Source organism: Lissotriton helveticus, chromosome 8 (assembly GCF_964261635.1).
Source record: "Lissotriton helveticus chromosome 8, aLisHel1.1, whole genome shotgun sequence".
NCBI lineage: Eukaryota > Metazoa > Chordata > Amphibia > Caudata > Salamandridae > Lissotriton > Lissotriton helveticus.
In genome coordinates this window covers 103,577,583-103,597,766 of record NC_136069.1, presented here as the reverse complement: position 1 = coordinate 103,597,766, position 20,184 = coordinate 103,577,583, and the positions used below count along the sequence as shown (strand labels likewise).

The window sequence follows — 20,184 nt, the reverse complement described above, 5'->3', positions numbered from 1 at the left end:
ATTTGGGCACAAAAAAGCGTAACTGTTGCTTTCCCCAACTAACAATAAACTGCTAAAATAGAAGACAGGCAAAACAAACAAATATGAAATGAAAATCCACTTACCACCACACAGGCTCACAGGCATGACAGCTCTACTAAAAGATGAAATAGAAATTCAATGTAATTATTATGTTCAAAACAATATTGTCCTAATACACTTAATATTTACAGCAGAGTTTAATACAACAAAGTAGGTCAACATTTATCTACAAACCTAAAGGAAATAACGAAAAACATATTGCACGTTTATCATGGCGGCTAAGCCAAGATGAATAGGTTTATAAACTCGCTCTTTGTTCTGTTTTAAGGGTATAATTAAACCTTTAGTTCTACTGATATTTCGAAAACTTTAAACACAGCTCCAATTAACAATTCAGGCGGAAAATTAACTTTATGGAGTACAGTTTAACGGTCAATTAAAATTGTTTAACCTAAAAAAAAAAAACAATAGCTAAAGCTGGCTCAAAACATCCAAAAGTAAAAGAAATATTAAATCTAAAAACAACGTTTTCAACAGAATCTAAAAAGAAAAAATCAGTTGCCGATGCGTAGCCCAATACAGGGATTACATACCAAGCAAAACACATTAAGGAGGATCTTCAGAAGTGGAAAAACCTAACTAGCCGTCCAGTAAAAAATCAGGGACTTTCCAATTATGCAAGATATTAAATACAACCTCCTTGCACGTTCGAACTTTGGCTGCAAGTGGTACTTTTATTAAAAAAACAGCTCTTGGAAAGAGCAAATATGAAAAACGGAGTAGTTTCTGAATCAACAAAACTGGCGAGCTTGTTTGTGATATTGTGTAAAATAGACAACAGGAACTTTAAAACTTCATACACAGAAATGTTCCTCTCGTCTGTTGAGCTGTTACTGTGCTGAAAATCCAAGAAGTAACAATTCAGCGCAACCCCAGAGTATTAGTGCTCTGACAAAAACACCTCCGCTTCCCGGTTTTGTACGCCTAAGGTACCACAAGTCAGCCAGTGTCCTGTGTTGCTGCACCAGCCGCACTGTCACTGCGCCCGGTCTGCTAGCAGAGGCGGGTGTACAGCATGGCGAGGTGGTTGGGAGCGTGCAGTTTCTGCAGATTCTGGTGCTGGAACGTCTGATCTGTTTGCGGGTGAACAGTGCGATTGACCAGGAGAAGTGGTTACTACATTAGGGTGAGGGGTAGGGTGTGGTGTTGCGAAAGGTCTTCAAAGTTCTTCTGGAGACCAGTGGCTGGAGACATATTACAGGCTTGAGACTCTTACAGCTGAGCTCCAGTCATCGCCTATTGCTTTTAAACAAATCATCATCTACACTCTACTTCTACGTGTGGGTGGAGGCAGCGGCAAGTCCAAGGGGAGGAGGTAAGTGGACATCTGCTGAGTATCTGATATTGTGTGCTGTTCTACTGTGTGAACCTTCAATTACAGATGTGGAGGGGAGACGCAGTAACAGGGCACGAACAGAGCATGATTAAGGTGTTTTTCTCTTTCCCCTCACTGCTTATTTATTCCATTTCCTGGATGATTTAAACTGGGTGAGAAGCATACAAGCCCCATAGGCTGGACATAGTCACTGCTGTATCTGCTGTGAGGTGACAGCACCGTAAGGGATTCGGGTCACCGCGCCTGGAGGATCCAACGCAAGATCAGAGGGTTAACAAAGTGCGAGTTTGCCGCTCCCTTGGTTTGCCTCAGAGATACTCCAATCCTCCATAATTCCACAAGAAAGCCAGATTTCCTATCCCTGTTATTTTCAGCCCCAAAATGGTAAAACACAAATTACAGGCTGGGAAGGAGAAAGAGCCTGACCGCACCCAGTCACAAAAGGATACCACTCTGGATGTCTTTCTTAATCGGGCTGTTTGTGTGGTCTCGAAGGACATCAAGCAAGTTGAGAGATGGTTATCACTGGATCTGGGAGATAATCAACACCTTGCATGCGATACTCGCAGTGCTTCCTTGGCCGTTGGGGAAAATACACTGACCCTACAGGGGTCCTCTTAAGTTTAGATTCAAGAGGAGAGGGGCTCAGGCAGGTCCTTCCACAGTGGTCTCTGATCTTTCATTATGCTTCACCATCAGGGAGCACGGGTACCAAAATAAATTGGGGGTAGCCTGGCCCAAACATCAAAGATTTAAATTCCTTAACGAGTGCGAGTGGGTTCTTGGATTAGATAAGACTGATGTTTACTTCAGCCATAACGCCCATCTTGGATAGACTCAGTGCATTCGAGAAAACAATCCTGGATGTAGGATCAGTTTTAAAATCTCAGTTGGGGACGAATCTAGTTCCGCAGACTCATTCTTTTTTTTTTTTTTAAGTAAGACTTCCCAGCATACCCCGGAATAGCGGTGAAACCCAGGGTGAAGCCCTATACACCAGAACTCTAAAAGGGTAAATGGCACCGACCTCCGTCCTGCCTGAGAGGGCCTCAAATATTATAGTTCCACCTGATAGATCTCAGTTGGGAGAGCAAGGGACCCATAGATTGACCCCTCTCAGTTTAAGAAGGCCATTGAACACCCCAATAGTGAATAGATAGCCCACTGGTGCACTACTTTCTTAGCAGACTCAATCTACAGTCAGCATGCTGCTCGTATGTGGCAGTAATAGTGGGGTACCACTGGTGCCAGAGAATTAATTTCCCAGCCTTGGAAAATGAAGCTTGCCACTGGTCAAGAAACGTACGAATAACATCCCTGATACCGCTACGATTATCTCGCTGATTTTTTTTATCACCTGGGTGCTGCTAACATCTGGGGATCTGGGTCGGGGTCCTTACCTACCCCTCGGCTATAGGACGGGACATGTGCAGAATTCCAACAGTTACTAGATTTCAGCTACTTTCTGATCTGGATGCAAACTATTGATTATTTCCAAGATCACCTAAATGAGAGTAATTCAGAAACGGCCACATCGATAAATCCATTGGTCCCTGTTTTCACTTGTGCTGAGGTACTGTTGGCTGGCAACTAAGTCCAGAAGGATGTCCTTGGACTTACTGACACAATCTATAGCCCCCTGTCTGGGAACCATGTTGCGAAATTCCTAGCATGGAAGCTCTGATTGTCCCAAAGTCTCAATGCAATGGACAGTGCCAACATAAAACTAAATGACACCGCAGCCTTTATTTCTTGGAATGTGCGGGTCTTCGTCTAAAGATATGTGATCCTGAATGGTTGTCTTTAATAAATCCCTTTGATGTCATTAGTTGACACAAAACTTGGGTTTTCAACAATGTGATTTTAGATGGGTTAAGCGCTTTCTATTCTCCAGCGGTAAAGTACTAATGCGGGCAGAGGTAAGAGAGGCTTGGAAGTCCTAGTCTATACTAGGCTTAAGAATCTATCTGTTGTAGTTCACCACAAGCACTTATCAGATCCTGAAGCTGTCTTCTACTTCAGAGCTCAATCTCCTCCTAGCACATCTCAACTGGTGAACATTGTAGATGAGCTGGGGTCTTATCCTACGCCTAATTTATAATGAGGGCTATGGTCTTTCCAATACTATGCACAGATGATTTTAATATTGTTAAATGTACCTTTAGTGGGTGTCGGGTGTGTGGGATAATAGATGGACAGGATGTTGAGGTGGCACACTTATTCCCCCTACAGAGAAGCTTTGAGAAAGATGATTCTGACTAATATCCTGCATTTTGCATCTGATATCTGTGATGATTCTGATGACTACACTCCAACTTACGTGGGAAAGGGGGAGGGGAGTGCTATTGACCACATTCTAGTCTCTGACACGGATTCCTTTTTTAAGCAAATATGAGATTTTGGCCACTCCTTTTAGTGATCATTGACCAATTTCAATTCAATTCAAAAGAGCTTTATTCGGTTGTAAAAAGACAGCCATAAAAGCACAATATATTAACAAATACATAAAAAAGAGTGATTAAAAAGATATGGTCAACGTGGTAAAATATCACAGAGATAAGAAATTCAAGATTAGCAGCATACAGTTCTCTTGAGCTTCCATCATTTGAAGAGCAAACAATTAATTTTCTTAGGGTATGACTACTAACAAGAGAGCTGCAATATAAGATGTATAAAGTGCTAAGTGCGTACACAGAAAAATAAGATAGTTCTTAAAAAACAGCAAGTTAAATACAAGTTAAAATTCCGTACACCGTTATTAGTAGAAAACACAACCAGGACTTACATTTATCAGTTATAAAGAATCTCCAGATAGAAGAGAAACAGCCCATGCTAATTGTCAATTAATCCAGGTTCTGCCTGTGTTTAACAACCAGCATCAGGAATTTTGCTATCTGTTTGGCAAAAGATTCAGCATCTAAAAATTGGAGGGCAAGGAGTGCCGGATGGCACCTGCGCAGGCCAAAGAGTTTTAAAAGTGGTAATAACCAAAACAATGTTGTGTGGATCGTTGTTGGAGAGGAAACTTCATCACAAGGACACAATTTTAACGATTTTTCCCAGGTGGTAATTTTTGGGAAAGTGACCAGGTGGTGAAAGATGTTTAGTCTGAACATAGTTAGCAAGAATCTATCGTAACCTGATAGGTTGTAAGTTAGATAGGGCTGGACCGCCAAAGTTGTTTGAATTTGTAGCGAGTGTTGCACTGTAACTTTGTTAACCTCGCTGGACAGTCTAAGAGATTCTAAGTGAGCCAGGCAGATCTTTTTAAACTGTTTTCTCGGTATTACGGTGATTAAAATAGGGGAATGATAATATTGTGACATGCCAAGGTCGCCAAGGAATTTCTTAACATAAGCGATCCAGGCAATCTTTTGGGCCTTATCTAGGGAAATACAATCCTCTATGAACCCCTAACACAGAGTAGTTTCACTTGACGACCAAATGCGATGCCATAGGAGAAAGGGTTGGTTCCTGATCAAGTCTGTTATGTAAGGCAGACCCACTTCCAGATGACATGCATAGGTCGAAGTGCCTGCGGGAGGGCCAATAGAAATCTCAGGAAGATGTTTTCTACCCTTTGCACCTCCTCGACCTTGGCGTATCCCCAAACGCCAGCCCCGTACGTCACACTGGATAAACATTTTGCCCTGTAGATTTCCAAAAGTTCTAACGTTGGACGTCTACCCAATGTATTAGCAAAGTTAGCTAAGGCAGCTGTTGTCCGCGAAAATGTGAGTTTTCTGGATTCAACAGCATACTTCCAAGAACATTTATGGTCAAATACAATGCCTAAGTAAGGATACGTGGTTGTGCTCTCTAATTTTTGATTTTCAATGTACATGGCCTTGGTATTCTTATTGTTAATCCTCGAACCTGCGGACATAACAAACGTTTTTTTTAAAGTTAATCCTCAGGTCGAGGTTGGCCATGAAGGTGTAATATTTCACGAGAGCACGCTGTAGTTCCATGGGGGTACGGGCTAGGATTACAGCGTCGTCCGCATAGAGTAAAACCGGTATAGGGCGATTGTTTATCTTGGGCAGATCCTGGGACCCTTCTATCATGGCTTTTTCCAGGCCGTTAGTATATAGATTGAATAGAAAAGGAGCCAGGACGCAGCCCTGCCTTACCCCGCGTTCCACTCTGAACGACTTTGTGAGCTCCCCCCCCCCCCAGGCCGTATCTGACTCTAGCTGTGGAGCTTGAGTAGAGTTCACGTAAGAAGGTTATAAGTGACTTCTCTATTCCCATGTCCGCTAAGGTACTCCACAGCTTGTTGTGGTTGACGCAGTCAAAGGCTGCTGAGAGATCAACAGATGCCATATACAGTGCCCCTCATTTAGCATTTACATATTTGCCTATTATTAGGGATAAATTAAGGGCTTGCTCTGTTGTACCCAAGCCCTCATGAAACCCAAATAGCAGATTGGATAGAACTTTGTTATCTAATGCCCACTCTTGGAGGCGCTCTAAAATAACGCGGCCAGCCAACTTTCCCCAGTGAATCCAACAGGGAAATAGGCCGGTAGCAAGATGGTGATTGGCGGTCCCCTTTTTTGAAGATGGGCACAAGAATTGATTGAGACCACGAGTGATTAAGTCCCAAGGCACAGGACGCTTGAAGGACCCTGGTTAGAATTGGCGACCATAGATCCTTATTAAATGTAAAAAGATCGACTGGAACCCCGTCGGGCCCTGGCGCTTTACCATTTTTACTGGCCATCAGGGCAAGCTCCACCTCCTCATGGGAAATATAAAGAGACAACGGAAAAGGTGTTGAATTTGACCCCATTGCAATTGACTGTCTTGCGGTTGGTGGAAGGCTGAATATCCGCTCCAAACAGTCAACCCAGAGCTGTTCTTCAATCGCAACGTTAATACTGGGATTAGCCGCTGTATCAGATAGAAAAGGGGACTTCACAACCTCCCAGAAGGCGGCGCTGTCCCTAAGAGTACATGATCTATGCAACTGATCCCAGAGGTCTTTTTTCAGGGTGTTCTTCCTACATTTTAAGGCCTGGTTATGGTTCTTCCTGAGAGCTGCAATTTCCTCGGTGTTTCTGTCCTTTTTATTCAAAGCTACTTTTAGGTTCTGATAGGCTTTGGTGCAAGAGCTATAAAACCAGCCCTTATTTCTAGCTTTGCCAGTTTTTGTTTTAACGAATAGGATTTCCTTTATTGCTACCAACAATTTGGAAACATTTGCCAAAATACCCTTGTTGGTGGTGGCTGGGTCAAGACATTTATCGATTGCTGGTCTTAGGTTAAAGATCAATCTTGCTGTGATGCTCATCGGATCCACTTTTTCCCACCTTAATGAATAGCCAATAAATGTGTCTAATGTTAAGTTATTTTGGCCGAGGATCGACTTGATGTTAAACCTCTCATGTTTCTGAATAGTTTTTAAGGTGATACTATTTGGGTAGTGGTCGCTGATCGTTATATCATGGGTTTTACAGTTAAGTATTTCTTTTCCCGCTGTCACAGAAATAAAAATGAAATCGATTGCACTTGGCCTGCCTCTACCATTGAAAGTAGGTGTAACGGGTATAGGAGGGTATAGCAAATCGTTAACAAGGGCAAGATCTAGGACACACATTGTTTCGTTCAGGGAAAGCCCGACTGAAGTATGGGGAAAGTGGGTAGCCGGGTCGCGATTTTCATCAGTAATGATTTTGTGCTCTGCGTGCAAAGAGTTTGGTTAAAATCCCCACCCCATATTATAGCCAGCTCTTTATGTACCTTATTGGATACGTCCTGGACGCAGGAATATATTTCCTTTACAACTTTTATTAAAACGTCCACAGGGAGGTTATTATAAAAACTCACGATTACTAGGGCATTGGTGTTATTCTGATGGAGAATTAGCATTTGGAAATTTGACTCCAATCTAATGGGAACTATGCTTGTAAATTGAAGGATATTAGATACAAATATGTTAAGTCCTCCTTTTGCTCTACCAGATTTCGAAGGTAGTGCAGGAGAAAAATATGTCTTGTAACCCTCAATGTGTAATTCGGATGGTGCCCATGTTTCCTGTAGACATAGAATGCTAAAGTTGCGAACGAAATCCAGCCAGATGTCATTCACAACCTTTGCACGGAGACCAGCAACATTCCAGAATAGTATATTCAGGGATGGGTCGTCCTTCTTTATTACAGGTTCGGGATCCATTCCCGTGAGTTGCTTATAAGGGCTGATCTGGGTGGTATTAACGAGATCTACGTTATGTGCAGCACCAAGTTTATCCGAATTATCTAAACGTACACGGGGGCTGGACATGCTGGTCCTGGCATTAAAAAACTGACCCTCCGACTGAAGTCAGTCCACCATTTCTAGTTCGGAGAGCTTATCAAAATAATTAAACGTTGGTATGTTGTATCTAATTCTTGTCCCTCCTATCGGTTCCGCATTTGCTCAACCCCTGTAGAGGATGTTTGTCGGCAAAGGGGGGGATAGGGGATAAAAAAAAACAGATCCCTAATGCAAATTTCACTCCCACCAAACTGGGCAGGCCAATTACATATATGTTGGACCACCCGCTTGTCCCTAAAGTTGATGACAATGCAGTCTCCAGGGAAATCCTTTCTTCTATGTCCCAGCCAGCTTAACCTTCTAGCAAAAAGTATTTCCCCTGGTATATCAAAAGGGAGGGGCCTATTCTTGTTTAGCCAGTATGCTGCTTTATTTCTTAGCTCAGGGTAGGATTCTGATTTTTCTTGGGGCAACTCCGGGACACCAACTAGGACTACAGTGTATGGTGCTGATTGTGGGGGTAAGTCAATGTGTGGAAATAACCTCTTTGGTTTAGTAGTCAGGGAAGAGTCTTTGGCTGCACGGGTGTTATTATTTGACAGTCCCGGAGAATCCACAGCATTGCGCTGGGGAACTTCCCCTAATTCCAGGTCCTTAACTTCACCCACCCTCAGAGCCCCCTGTAAGGGTCTACCCGTGCTTTCAGTACTCCTGGTTGCTTGAACAACTAGGGGCCTACAATCAGGTCATGGCTGGGTAGTGTTATTAGTTCCACTTTTTTGGGCTCTAGGGCTTGACTGAGGATCCGTAGCCTTTACATGTGTACTATCCGTTTGTTGCCCTGAGGTAGTAGGACTGTTTTTTATCACTTGCTCCAGACCATCTATTTTTTCGCCTATACGCTTTACCCTTTCCAGAAGTGGAGCCAATAAGGATTTCATAAGAATTTCGATTTTATCGAGAAGTCCCTCATTAGATAAGGGAAAAGGTGGAAAAGTAACTGGCTTTTCTATGGTTGAGACAAAAGGGCCCCTGTCAATGGTTTATGCGGATGCAATGTCAGGAACTTTGTTATTGGGATTTTTCCTTTTTGTGACATGTTTAGTAGTAACTTTTTTCTGCTTATTTCCACCTCTGTTCCCCTTAACCTTTGTTACAGTTAGACTTTCACTGTTTATGTGGTTTAGCTTTCGCCTAGCCTTCTGTCCTCTAGTTGTTACCCGCGAGTTGTCATTATTCATACTCGGGACGAGGCAGAAAGCGAGATTGAGCTTAGTGGTGTATCACAGGATCCGATGCCAATAGGGTCTTCTGCCTGGAGAGAGGAATCAGGAGAAGACTCGTGTAGGAAAGGAGTGGGAGTCATGGATAGTCTTATTGGTAAGGGTGTGGACTCAGGTGACACGTTAACCATTGTAGGGGCAGTATCCTGGGTTATTGAGGTGTGATGGGCCCTTGGGAGGGCGACAAAAGATGGCGCCAATATCGAGTCCTGAGAGTTAATAGTGAACATCGATAGATTATTAGATGGCAAAGGTGGAAGGGAACCAGCAGGGAGCGAAAGGCAGTGTTCTGTATTTTCAATGGCGTTAGCCACCACCACGATGGTTTTCTGCAGCATACGGTCTATTGCTGTCAGACTGGGTAGTGGAGGGTTTGGGACTGGTTTTTGCTTTGGGATGGGGACAGGTAACAAGACTATTTTTCCCCATTTTTAACCACTACGTATACAGAAATTAATATTGTTAGCGCACGTGCTGTGGTGTAGACAAGGGCTAGCAAATACAGCTCTGTTAATAATTGCTCAATAAAAATTACTAAAAAGATAAAACTCGCTTTCCTATGTATGACGATAGTTATGTATATTAAATAGCTCTTTTTACACTCATACTAAGTCACAAAGAACCTGGCAGAAATAGCAGGCACGACAGACTATAGACGCACCAGTTCACATAGCTTAGAGGGGTGGCCCGACCCGACCTCTCCCGGCCACAAACGGCCACAAACGGCCACAAACGGCCACAAACGGTCCCGCCCTTGTCCCGGGCTTCTCCCGGCGCGTCCCGCGCGCATCCTCGCGGGATCTACCGAGTCTTTATGCGCCTCCTGGCGCGGTCTCTGATCACGTCGGCGTGCCCCAAGGGATCCTGGGGTTTGTAGGCAGGAGGTGGAAGGTGGACCGGCGGAGCAAAGCCCGGCCAGTCGTTCGTGCTGCAGGGGGGGCAGAGCCAAGCCCGGCCACAGGGAAAGAACAGCGGACAGAACAAGAGGCGGAAGGCAAGGTAGCAGCCCCAAAGGTAGCGTCCAGCAAGCACAGGGGGACCCGGTCCCCAACGAGTCTTTATGCGCCTCCTGGCACGGTCTCTGATCACGTCGGCGTGCCCAAAGGGATCCTGGGGCTTGTAGGCAGGAGGTGGAAGGTGGACCGGCGGAGCAAAGCCCGGTCGGCCGTTCACTGTGCAGGGGGGGGGCGGAGCGAAGCCCGGCCACGGGGAAAGAACAGCGGACAGAACAAGAGGCGGAAGGCAAGGTAGCAGCCCCAAAGGTAGCGTCCAGCAAGCACCAGGGGACTCGGCCCCCAACGAGTCTTTATGCGCCTCCTGGCGCGGTCTCTGATCACGTCGGCGTGCCCCAAGGGATCCTGGGGCTTGTAGGCAGGAGGTGGAAGGTGGACCGGCGGAGCAAAGCCCGGACGGTCGTTCGCTGTGCAGGGGGGGCGGAGCCAAGCCCGGCTGCGGGGAAAGAACAGCGGACAGAACAAGAGGCGGAAGGCAAGGTAGCAGCCCTAAAGGTAGCGACCAATTTAAATGTGAGGATTTGGTGTATCTCAGTAATTCAATTACAGTTGAAGAAGCTGGAAAATCCATTGTCAGCTCAGCTTCAGGCAAAGCCTCTGGCCCAGGTGGGGTTCCTGTTGAGTATACTCTAGACCTCATTGATAACAAATGTCTTTAGAGTTCTGGTCATTAGAGGCCTGGTTGACTAGAGGAAGGAATCGGTGACAATCCCCATTTATAAGAGGGAAGCTAACACGCCATCAAATTACCGGCCCATATCTCTCATCGATTCTACCACTAAGATCTTTGGGAAGAGTGATACTGAGGAAACTGAAAACCTGGGCAAAAGAGAGTCGTCTTCACGGATGTCCAATACAAGTTTCCACCACGCTTAAGTACCACAGAACAAGCACTCAATCTGTCCCTTATATTAAATATGTATGTCAAGGCCAGGAGATGTGCCATGCATATGGCTTTTATAGACCTCTCCTCAGGCTTTGAGTGGAAAGCGATAAACTATGGGAGATTATGGGTCATGCAGGGGTCGATTCTCCCCCCTTTTAACAATATTGAGAAGGTTACATCAAGATACTACTATGAGAATTCGGTTTACACAGGGTGGGGATTAGACGACTCCGTTTCCAGTTATTCGGGGGAATGGGGGTCAGACAACGTTGTATTTTGGCCCCTTTTTATTTTATATTAACGTACTAGATGCTTTTTTAAAGGTCCCTAACCATTGATACCCCCAAAGAAGGCTAAGAAAACAAGTTACTTACTTGTAACTTTGGTTCTACAGTATTGGTAACTTTCATAGATTCCCAAAGTTTGTATCATTCCCCGTCATCGGAATGGGAGTCCCCGGTAAATAAAAAATATCATAGCAGTAGGTACAAAAGAGAAAAAAGGCTTAGGCCTCATCTCATTTTGTAGCATATCCACTTCTTTTTGTAAAAGAGACCAAAAACACTGAACCACCAATCAGGGTAGCCTCACCCCAAAGTACCTTCCTTAGAGCGCCTCAGATTTTCGTAGCTGTTGTGCAACAGTAACACAGAATATGCTGAAGACGGAGCTTTCCCAGCGGAGGAGGGTGGGCGCATGGGAATCTATGAAAGTTACCAATACTGGAGAACCAAAGTTACAGGTAAGCAACTTGTTTTCTTACTCCAGTATTGGAACTTTCATAGATGACCATAGCTTGTATCAGAATAGCTAGCAGTTAGGAAAAACAAACGCACATTTTGCATAATACATTGTATAACATTGTGTCTATATCATCATAAGAAATATAAGTTACCAAAACATCAGTCAGTAAACATCAGATACAAAATGTGCGAACAAATAACAGGAAGGAGAGTTAGAAGGGAAAACTCACCGCTCACTTCAAGAGATTCCTCAGGACCGCCTGACCCACTGACGCATCACTCCGTGTGGAAGAGTTCAGGCAGTAATGCCTCGTGAAAGTATGGGCATTGCTCCATGTAGCTGCCCTGCAAATGTCCTTGATCGGCACTCCAGCGAAAAGAGCCGCAAAAGAAGAAACAGATCTTGTAGAGTGCGCCCAGACCCACCCTTCTAGGGGCTTACCGGCTGCTTGGTGACAGTAGTGGATCGCGCTGGCAATCCATCTTGCAACCTCTTGCTTCGAAAGGGGAAAACCTTTGCGAGGAGCACTGAACGCGACAAAGAGCTGAGTAGATCTTCTGAATGCCTTGGTGCGTTGAAGATAAAATTGTAAATACCTTTGAACATCCAAAGAACGAAGAGACCGTTCCGCTGGAGTTGTAGGTCGAGGAAAAAAGGATTTAAGGATGACCGGTTCATTCAAATGAAAGTCCGAAGGGACTTTAGGGATGAATTTAGGATTTGTTCTCAGAATCAGAGTGTCCTTTTAAAACTGCAAGAATGGATCCTTGATAGTGAGAGGATGAAGTTCACCTACCCTCCTGGCAGATGTTAAAGCGAGAAGGAGGGCCAATTTCCATGAGAGGAACTTAAGGTCCGCCCTATGAATCGTCTCAAAAGGAGGCCTTATGAGTTGAGCAAGGACCAAGTTGAGCTGCCACATAGGTGGTGTAGGTCTAACTGGTGGGAAAACTCCAAAAAGGCCTTTTAAAAAGTGTTTCACGATTCTTGCAGACCAAAGGGAAGGGCCAGAAGACGTTTGTCTGAATCTAGAGATAGCTGCCAGGTGAACTTTGATAGAAGACTGAGCAAATCCTGATTTGGCCAAAGCTAAAATGTATGACCAGATTTGATGAATAGCAGAAGAGTAAATATGAATGTTCTCCTGCCGGCACCACAGGCAGAAACGCTTCCATTTCAAGCGACAGGTCTTATTCGTACTTGATACGCGGGCCTGAGCTAGCACCTCTCTACATTCTTGAGGGATAGGTAAGTGTTGAAATTCTCTGTGCTCAGGAGTCACGCTGTCAACTGAAGCGAGCTCGGATCCGGATGTACCACTTGGCCCTGGGACATCGTCAATAGAGAAGGAATTGGACGCAGGTGAATTGGATGATCCAGGGAGAGCAGGAGAAGCTCTGTAAACCAAAACTGGCGTGGCCACGCCGGTGCCACCAGAATCATCCGGCAGGGTTCTGCTTTGAGCTTTCTGAGCAGTCTTGGAATCAGTGGAATTGGAGGAAAGGAGTAACCTAAGCCTGACCAGGCAATCGAAAGCGCATTCCCCGATGATCCCTGATGGTGTTCCTTGCTTGCGTAGAACCAGCATTTCCTGTTCTCTGGAGTGGCAAACAGGTCTATGGACGGAGTGGCCCAGAGATTGAAAACTCTTTCCAGAGTGCGCTGGTCCAGTTCCCACTCGTGGCTCACAGATTTGAGACGACTCAGCGTATCCGCTGTCGTGTTGAGGGCACCCGGAAGCTGCTCTGCCGAGAAAGAGATCTGGTGATGGATAATCCATTTCCAAAGCTCCTGGGCTACTTTGGATAGCAGTCGAGACCTTGTTCCACCCTGCTTGTTTACATAATGCATGGCCGTCGTGTTGTCCGTACGGACCAGGATGGTGGAACGTCGGATTCTTGGAAGGAAAGCCTGTAAAGCCAGACGAATCGCTTTGAGTTCCAGCAGGTTGATGTGGAGGACGCCTTGCTCGGGCCGCCAGCGGCAGCTCACTTGAAGGTCTTGTAAGACTGATCCCCAGCCTTCTAGAGAGGTGTGTGTTGTAAGTATTAGAGGAGCTGGAGCGACTGCGAAGGTGAGACCCTGAGAGATATGGTCTCTGATCAACCACCAGCTGGCCGCCTCTTTCATAAGTGGAGTTACCACTATTTTGTCATCGAAAGATCCTTCGGCTTGGTGCCATTGCAAATCCAATTGCTCTTGGAGTGGGCGCATTCGTAGCCTGCAATGCAGAATTAAGGGAATGCAGGATGAGATAGATCCTAGTAGAGGCGAACAAACCGAGACCGTCTTGCTTCTAACCGACGGGCTGAGGTTATCAGTTTTTGCTGTCTTTCCTGTGATGGAAACGCTTTGCAACAAGTTGTGTCCAGAATAGCCCCTAGAAACTTGGCCGACCTGGAAGGACAGAGGACCGAATTTTCCTGGTTGAGTTGTAGTCCCAGATGACTGAAGAGTTGAATGCATCTTTCGACTGCTCTTGATGCAGCCTGAGAAGGCAGTGCTTTCACCAACCAGTCGTCCAGATAGGGGAAAAACCTCTAGCGTTTGTTTTATGAGAAACGCTGCGACTGGGGCTAAAACCTTTGTGAATATCCGCGGCGCGGATCTGAGTCCGAACGGCAGGACTTTGAATTGACTTGGCTACTGTAAAGCTTAAAAACTTCCTGTGGGCCGGGTGGATGGGAACATGGAAGTATGCATCCTCGAGATCCAGGGTGGCCATGTAATCTCCTGGATTGAGGAGCTGCAAAATGTCCTGATGGGATACCTCCTGAAAAGAGAGTTTTATGACATAGGTGTTGAGCTCTCTCAGGTCTAAAATCGGGCGTCATTTTTCCACGGTTTTGCGAACGAGGAAGAAACAGGAATAGAATCCCTTGCCTCTCTGAGATAGAAGCACCGGCTCTATCGCTCCTTTGAGAAGTAGTTGGTGGGCTTCTAGACATAGAAGGTGTAGATGTTTGCATTCTGTGGCGCAAGGAGCTCAGGAGGGTGGGTGATGTTGAAACTCCAGTGTATGGCCTAACAGGATGATATTGAGGACCCACCGGTCTGATGTTATGAGTTGCCAGTTGTGGAAGCATTGTGATATCCTGCCCCCCACTGGTGTTACAGGGGACGAAGGAACAGAAGAAAGAGCCGGGAAGCCGCTATTGGCGCTTAGAAGAATCTCTCCCCTGGCGCCCTGGTCGTCCTCTAGAGGATTGTCGAGAGACAGACGATTGGCCTCGACGCTGTGAATATGGAGGCCTGTAGGACTGAGATGGCTGCGAATAGGAGGAATAGCGCTGTAGTTGGTATCCTCCCCTGTATGAAAAAAACCTTGTCCTCTCACTCCACGGAAAGTAACTTTGCGGTATTGCAAACTCCCAAGGGACGTAGCAGTCTCTGTGTCCTTCTTTATATCCTGCAGCGCATCATCAACGTGCTTTCCAAAAAGCATCTCCCCATCAAACAGCAGATCTTGTTTTGGACTTCAGTATGAAACCAGGTGGCCTGAAACCAGCCCTGCCGTCTAAGGACTGCCGCCTCAGCGAGAGAGTGGAAAGCTGTAGTAGCAATGTCCATTGCGCAATCAATTTCAGAGGAGGAACGTTCTCCCTCCTCCAAGATCTTTTTGGCATCAGCCTTCCAATCCTCAGGCAACTGTTCTAAATACGGGGATAAGTCGTACCACGTTTGGCGATCATATCGTCCAAGAATCGCCAAGGCATTGGCAGCTCTGACCAGGAGGCTAGACATAGAAGAAAACCTATTCCCGACATTATCAAGTTGTCTACCTCTTTATCCGGTGGTGTAGTAAGAGGCGCCGACGGATTTTTTGACTGTCGTTGGGCCGCCTGTGAAATGACAGAGTCCGGTTTCGGCTGGCTGACCAAACAAGCAGGGCTATCTTCTGGAGCTCTGTATTTCAGCCAAGGAAGAACAGGCATGACAGTTGTGGAGACTTCATGACTTTGATCCCCTCATCCCAGACATGGCCCATAATTGGAATAGAACAAACAGATTTCTTATACAGTTCTTTAAAGCCATAAAAAAAAACATTCCGATTGTACCGATGGAATGGGCAAATCAAAACGCTTGGAAGCTCTTTTCATTAAATTGTGGAAACCCACGATATCTGATGGAGGAGAATCAGCCGGATCTGGAGATGGAGAAGCTGGATCCGAAATAATGTACTCATCCCATTCTCAATCGCGAACTGAGACTGTACCCTGGTCATCATCCGATGAGTCATCTTGAACAGTGACCATATTCTGTTGTGGTTCCGTTGTCTCTGGAATTGGAGCTTGGGGAAGCGGAGGTGGAGGAGGAACCACTTGCCCTCTTAGCCGGAAGATTCTCTTCCTGGAAATCTCTTCCTGTAATCTAACAGCATGAATTGGAGGTCAGCAATAAGTGAAGACGGCAGGGCAACCTTGCCCTGTTACGACTGATCTTAGGACCTACACTGCGTCAAATATTGCTGTTGGTCTATATAATAGTCATCAGAGTCTGAGTCCTGATACTTTACATGCAACTGGGATGGTCTGTCCGCATCCCCGTAAAGACCGTCATCATCCTCTGGAAAATCCTCTTCCAAAAGAAGTGCAGGAGGCAATGGTGTCACTCTCCGCAGAGAAGTCATGTCCGGGGTAATCGGACGTCTTCTTATCGAGATTGCCACCTTTTGTATCGTCGACGAGGTTGTCGACGATCACCCTCGACGAAGTCTGGACCGACGACGACGAAATGGCGAACCTCGACGGGACCGTCGTCGAGACCGTCGTCACCATACAGCCCGAAGCCGTCGACGTAGACACCCCCATCGTCGTCATCCTCGTCAACTTTGAAGTCGTCATCGTAAGCGTCGACGACATATGAATAGGTACCTCAGTCTGCGGCGGCGACAAAGTCAATGGAGACGATGAAACCCATAGTCGACGCCGGTTGCATTTTTGATGCGATCATCGACGGGACTGATGATGTTGTCGACTGACAATTTTTCCTCTCAGCTTTTCCCTCAGGTGGGACAGAAGCTGGCTTTTCTCAGAGGGTGGAGGTGAGACAGAAACTCCATGACTCATCTTTTTAGCAGACGACACCTCAGAAACCAGTCCTTCCCTCTCCTTTACACCTCAATGAGGAGATTTGATGGGACTACGCCTGTCAGACCTATCAGAGGTCTTTTGTGAGGCCTTGGCAGGGGGGTCAGACGAAGTTGAAAGTGAAGACCTACCCCTTTTCAATGATCTCCTCGAAGATGTTGAAGAGGAGGCATCACTGTCACTTGAAATAGGTTCTTTCGATGACTTCAATTTCTGCTACCAGGTGAGCAGACGTCCCTCACAGTCTCTCAAGGGCTTTATAGAAAGGTCCTGCAGATTTTACATTCCGTAGCCTTGTGGTCCAGGTACAAACAATAACTACAGTCTTTATGTTTGTCCTCTACATAAAGCCTCTTTTTAGAGCAGGTGACACAAGCCTTAAATAAGGTCTTCTCCTTGTCAGACATCTTGAAGATTGAAAGTTGAAAATGTAAAGTTGAAATCAAGAAGTTGAAGAAAAAACTGAGCAGAGCTCAGTGGAGACTCCCTTGCACAACGTGTGGGAGAAAAGCAGAGGCTCTCTCATGAATATTCTATGGGGTGAGGTTACTCCGATTGGTTGTTCAGTATTTTTGGTCTCTTTTACAAAAAGAGGTGGATATGCTACAAAATGAGATGAGGCATAAGCCTTTTTTTCTCTTTTGTACCTTCTACTATGATATTTTTTTTTTACCGGGGACTCCCATTCCTATGACGGGGAATGATACAAGCTATGGGAATCTATGAAAGTTCCAATACTGGAGTAACAGCAGGTTCTCATCCATGAGCAAAGCTTGGTTTGGAGGGATAATACACCTGTAGGTGGGGCACATATACCTAACCAAACTCACTACCTTCACCAAAGGTCACTTTCCGGAAACACAAATTAATAAAGTGTGTGTGTATTGTAACATCTGGGTGATTTGGCAAAAGCAGTCAACTTCCACAAAATAAAATAAATATGTTTTGACATCGATTCATCCATTCAATGAAAAAAAATGCAGGCAATCCCCTTATACGTAATTTCTAATGCAAAAATAGATATTGTTTGGGTGAGGGAAGGTGCAAAAAGACATGAGGGCTACACTGTCCGACAATACCACTGCACATTGATTCAGGCACCAGCTACAAATTTGTGGATTTTCAAACTTGATTGCAATAAAAGAGTTGGACGAAGAAGGCTGTTTCAGTATAGATATATCTCTACACAGTAAAAGCAAAGAACTCTGTGGAAAATGCAGTAATAATTATGAAAAATAAGAACTGCAGTTTAAAAAGATTTTTTATTAATAAAAAGGCATCTTTAAATACAATTATTTCCGAGATCGATCTAGGGTCGCAGTTAAGTAAGAGACAGAAGATAGCTGACATTAAACGAGATGATACATAGATCTATATTTTTTAAGTCTCGCCTAGCGAAGCAGCGCAACTGCTCGCTAGAGAGATCTATTGTCGTCGACTTGAGTTTGGAAGGGGGACAGGAGATGTGCACGTTCCTAGACAGCCGATGTGCACGCTCACGGCATGTCTCTCAGCTTGCTCCCGGACAGCACATGGGCAGGCTCACAGCGTCTCTTTCAGCTTGTCAAAGTGTCGCAGCTGAAGTAGAGATCGGAGCCGGAGACATGGAGCTGCTTCCCAGCCGCGTAGGCCCCTTGATACCTCTTCCGTCCGCCGAGTGCGGCTGTACGCCGAGTCTGCTGTGCAGAGAGTCTGGGGGAGGCCAGTATTTCCGGGTGAGGGAGCAGGTAAGATCCCGTGGGATGTTCGTTAAAATATGCACGCGTGCTGACGGGTCGCGGCATTTCAGCACAAAGTGCTTTTGCTTTTCTTTGTTTCTGTATCTTCCTGCCGCTGCTAAGAGGCTTAATGGAAAATAATGCTTTAAATCATCTCATGGAAGGTGCATTTTAATGCTGGTCTGCCTCAGAGCCCCGGGATTGCTTTCCACTGCTTTAACCATTTGCTTTTATCTTGCAAGCCAGGGGGAAGAGCGCGCAAGCTCGTTTCAAGAGAAAAGTGTATTAAAATCAAACGGGAAGAAAATGGTTACGCATTCGCTCTTTCTCTCGCTCCCTCTCAGACATGCGGTCACACACACATCCTCTCACATATATTCTCTATTTTTAACTTTTGTTTAACACACTCAAACTGCCTCTGACACTCACAATCTGTCCCACCATCCCCTCCCACACACACACACACACACACTTTCTTTCACACCGGCTCTCGTATTCTGCCTCACTCACAGTTTCACATGCTTTCATATACAAAAACTATTGCATACGCGATCTTACCCTCACATGCACACAGCCAGTGAATCCCCAAAAGTTGTGCACGATCTGTCTCACACACATCTCCACAGATGACAGAGTTCTGCATTGCTGTCTCTCGCTCACACACCCCACTCCTTATAACGCTCACATTCCCTTTTTCACTCTCACATACACTTGCTTTGTGTTTCAAGCTCACTCTCACACATGCATTCTTTCATAATAGAGCTCCCCAGTCTGAGGCAGACACACGGACACCCCTCCCCTCTCTTCAATAGGCCTGGAATGGGACTCCCTCGTGCAGCCTTGCATATTACAACCAGAATCGGTGCTGAGGGGCTTGTGAAGGGAAATATTTTGGAGAATGGGAGGGAAGACGTGAAGCACAGAAGGTGGCTATCCAACCACAAGTCTTTAGTGATGCCAGTAAGGGGGAATGAGGAAACTTTTAGTCAAACACACAAAAGGTAATAGGGGGCTGCTTGCAGCCTACACCTTGTTGTAACATCCAGTGATAGACTAGAGTAGACAGCACAAGAAATCTGATTTCCGTAGCTATGCTGGAGAAAGAAATGTGGTATGTCGCATCACCAGCGAACTGTGTCCCCATACAGTGTGTCCACAGCCTGGGCGTAGGTAGCAGTGCCTCCACATTCAGCGTACTTCCCCCTGAGGCAGGTGCAGTTCAGAGGGCGCCTAATTTCCTTTTCGCCACAACCTGCTGCATAATGCCTCACTTAACTGACAATCATGTGCAAGTGGCCTTCTAACTACAGTCAAAAAGGAACCTGGCCCAAACATTTAACTTGACACGCACACCTTTCAACCGATCAGGAAAAGCTAAAGCACCCTGCAGTGTAACTCTAAGCGTTGCTTTAGACATAATCAGAGATGTTAAAGAGTTTTTTTTTAGCTTTCAAGACTCTGGGTCTCTCTAAAATAAGAATATCTCTACATACTGTGTAGAAATACAGCATAAGCCTTCATTGTGTAAACGCATTAACGCAATCCAGTAACAGCACATAATACACACTGTTTATTTAGCATTTTAGGAGTTCATTGCTACCAAGCAGACCCCATTGTGTCAACCTCAGAATAGGTCTCTAATGTGTTAAAGTTAGAGCTGTTGGCCCTGAATATTACAATGTTTTTTACTTTTGCTTTGTTATACCATTGGCAATAGAGCTATACAAATATAGTTACTCCAGTGCAAACAAAAAAACTGAAGTAAAAAACATTGT

The 20,184-nt window shown here is 45.5% G+C and overlaps 1 protein-coding gene across 6 annotated transcripts in view; it reads right to left on the bottom strand.

The window, feature by feature from the left end:
- Positions 1 to 20,184, bottom strand: part of POU2F1 (POU class 2 homeobox 1) — a 615,583-nt gene that overhangs the window by 496,680 nt on the left and 98,719 nt on the right. For all 6 annotated transcript variants that reach the window (XM_078656693.1, XM_078656695.1, XM_078656696.1 and 3 more), the window contains exon 3: positions 105 to 136. In XM_078656693.1, the coding sequence (XP_078512819.1) occupies positions 105 to 126 (22 nt within the window). In that variant the 5' untranslated portion in view covers positions 127 to 136. The remainder of the gene's footprint in view (positions 1 to 104; positions 137 to 20,184) is intronic.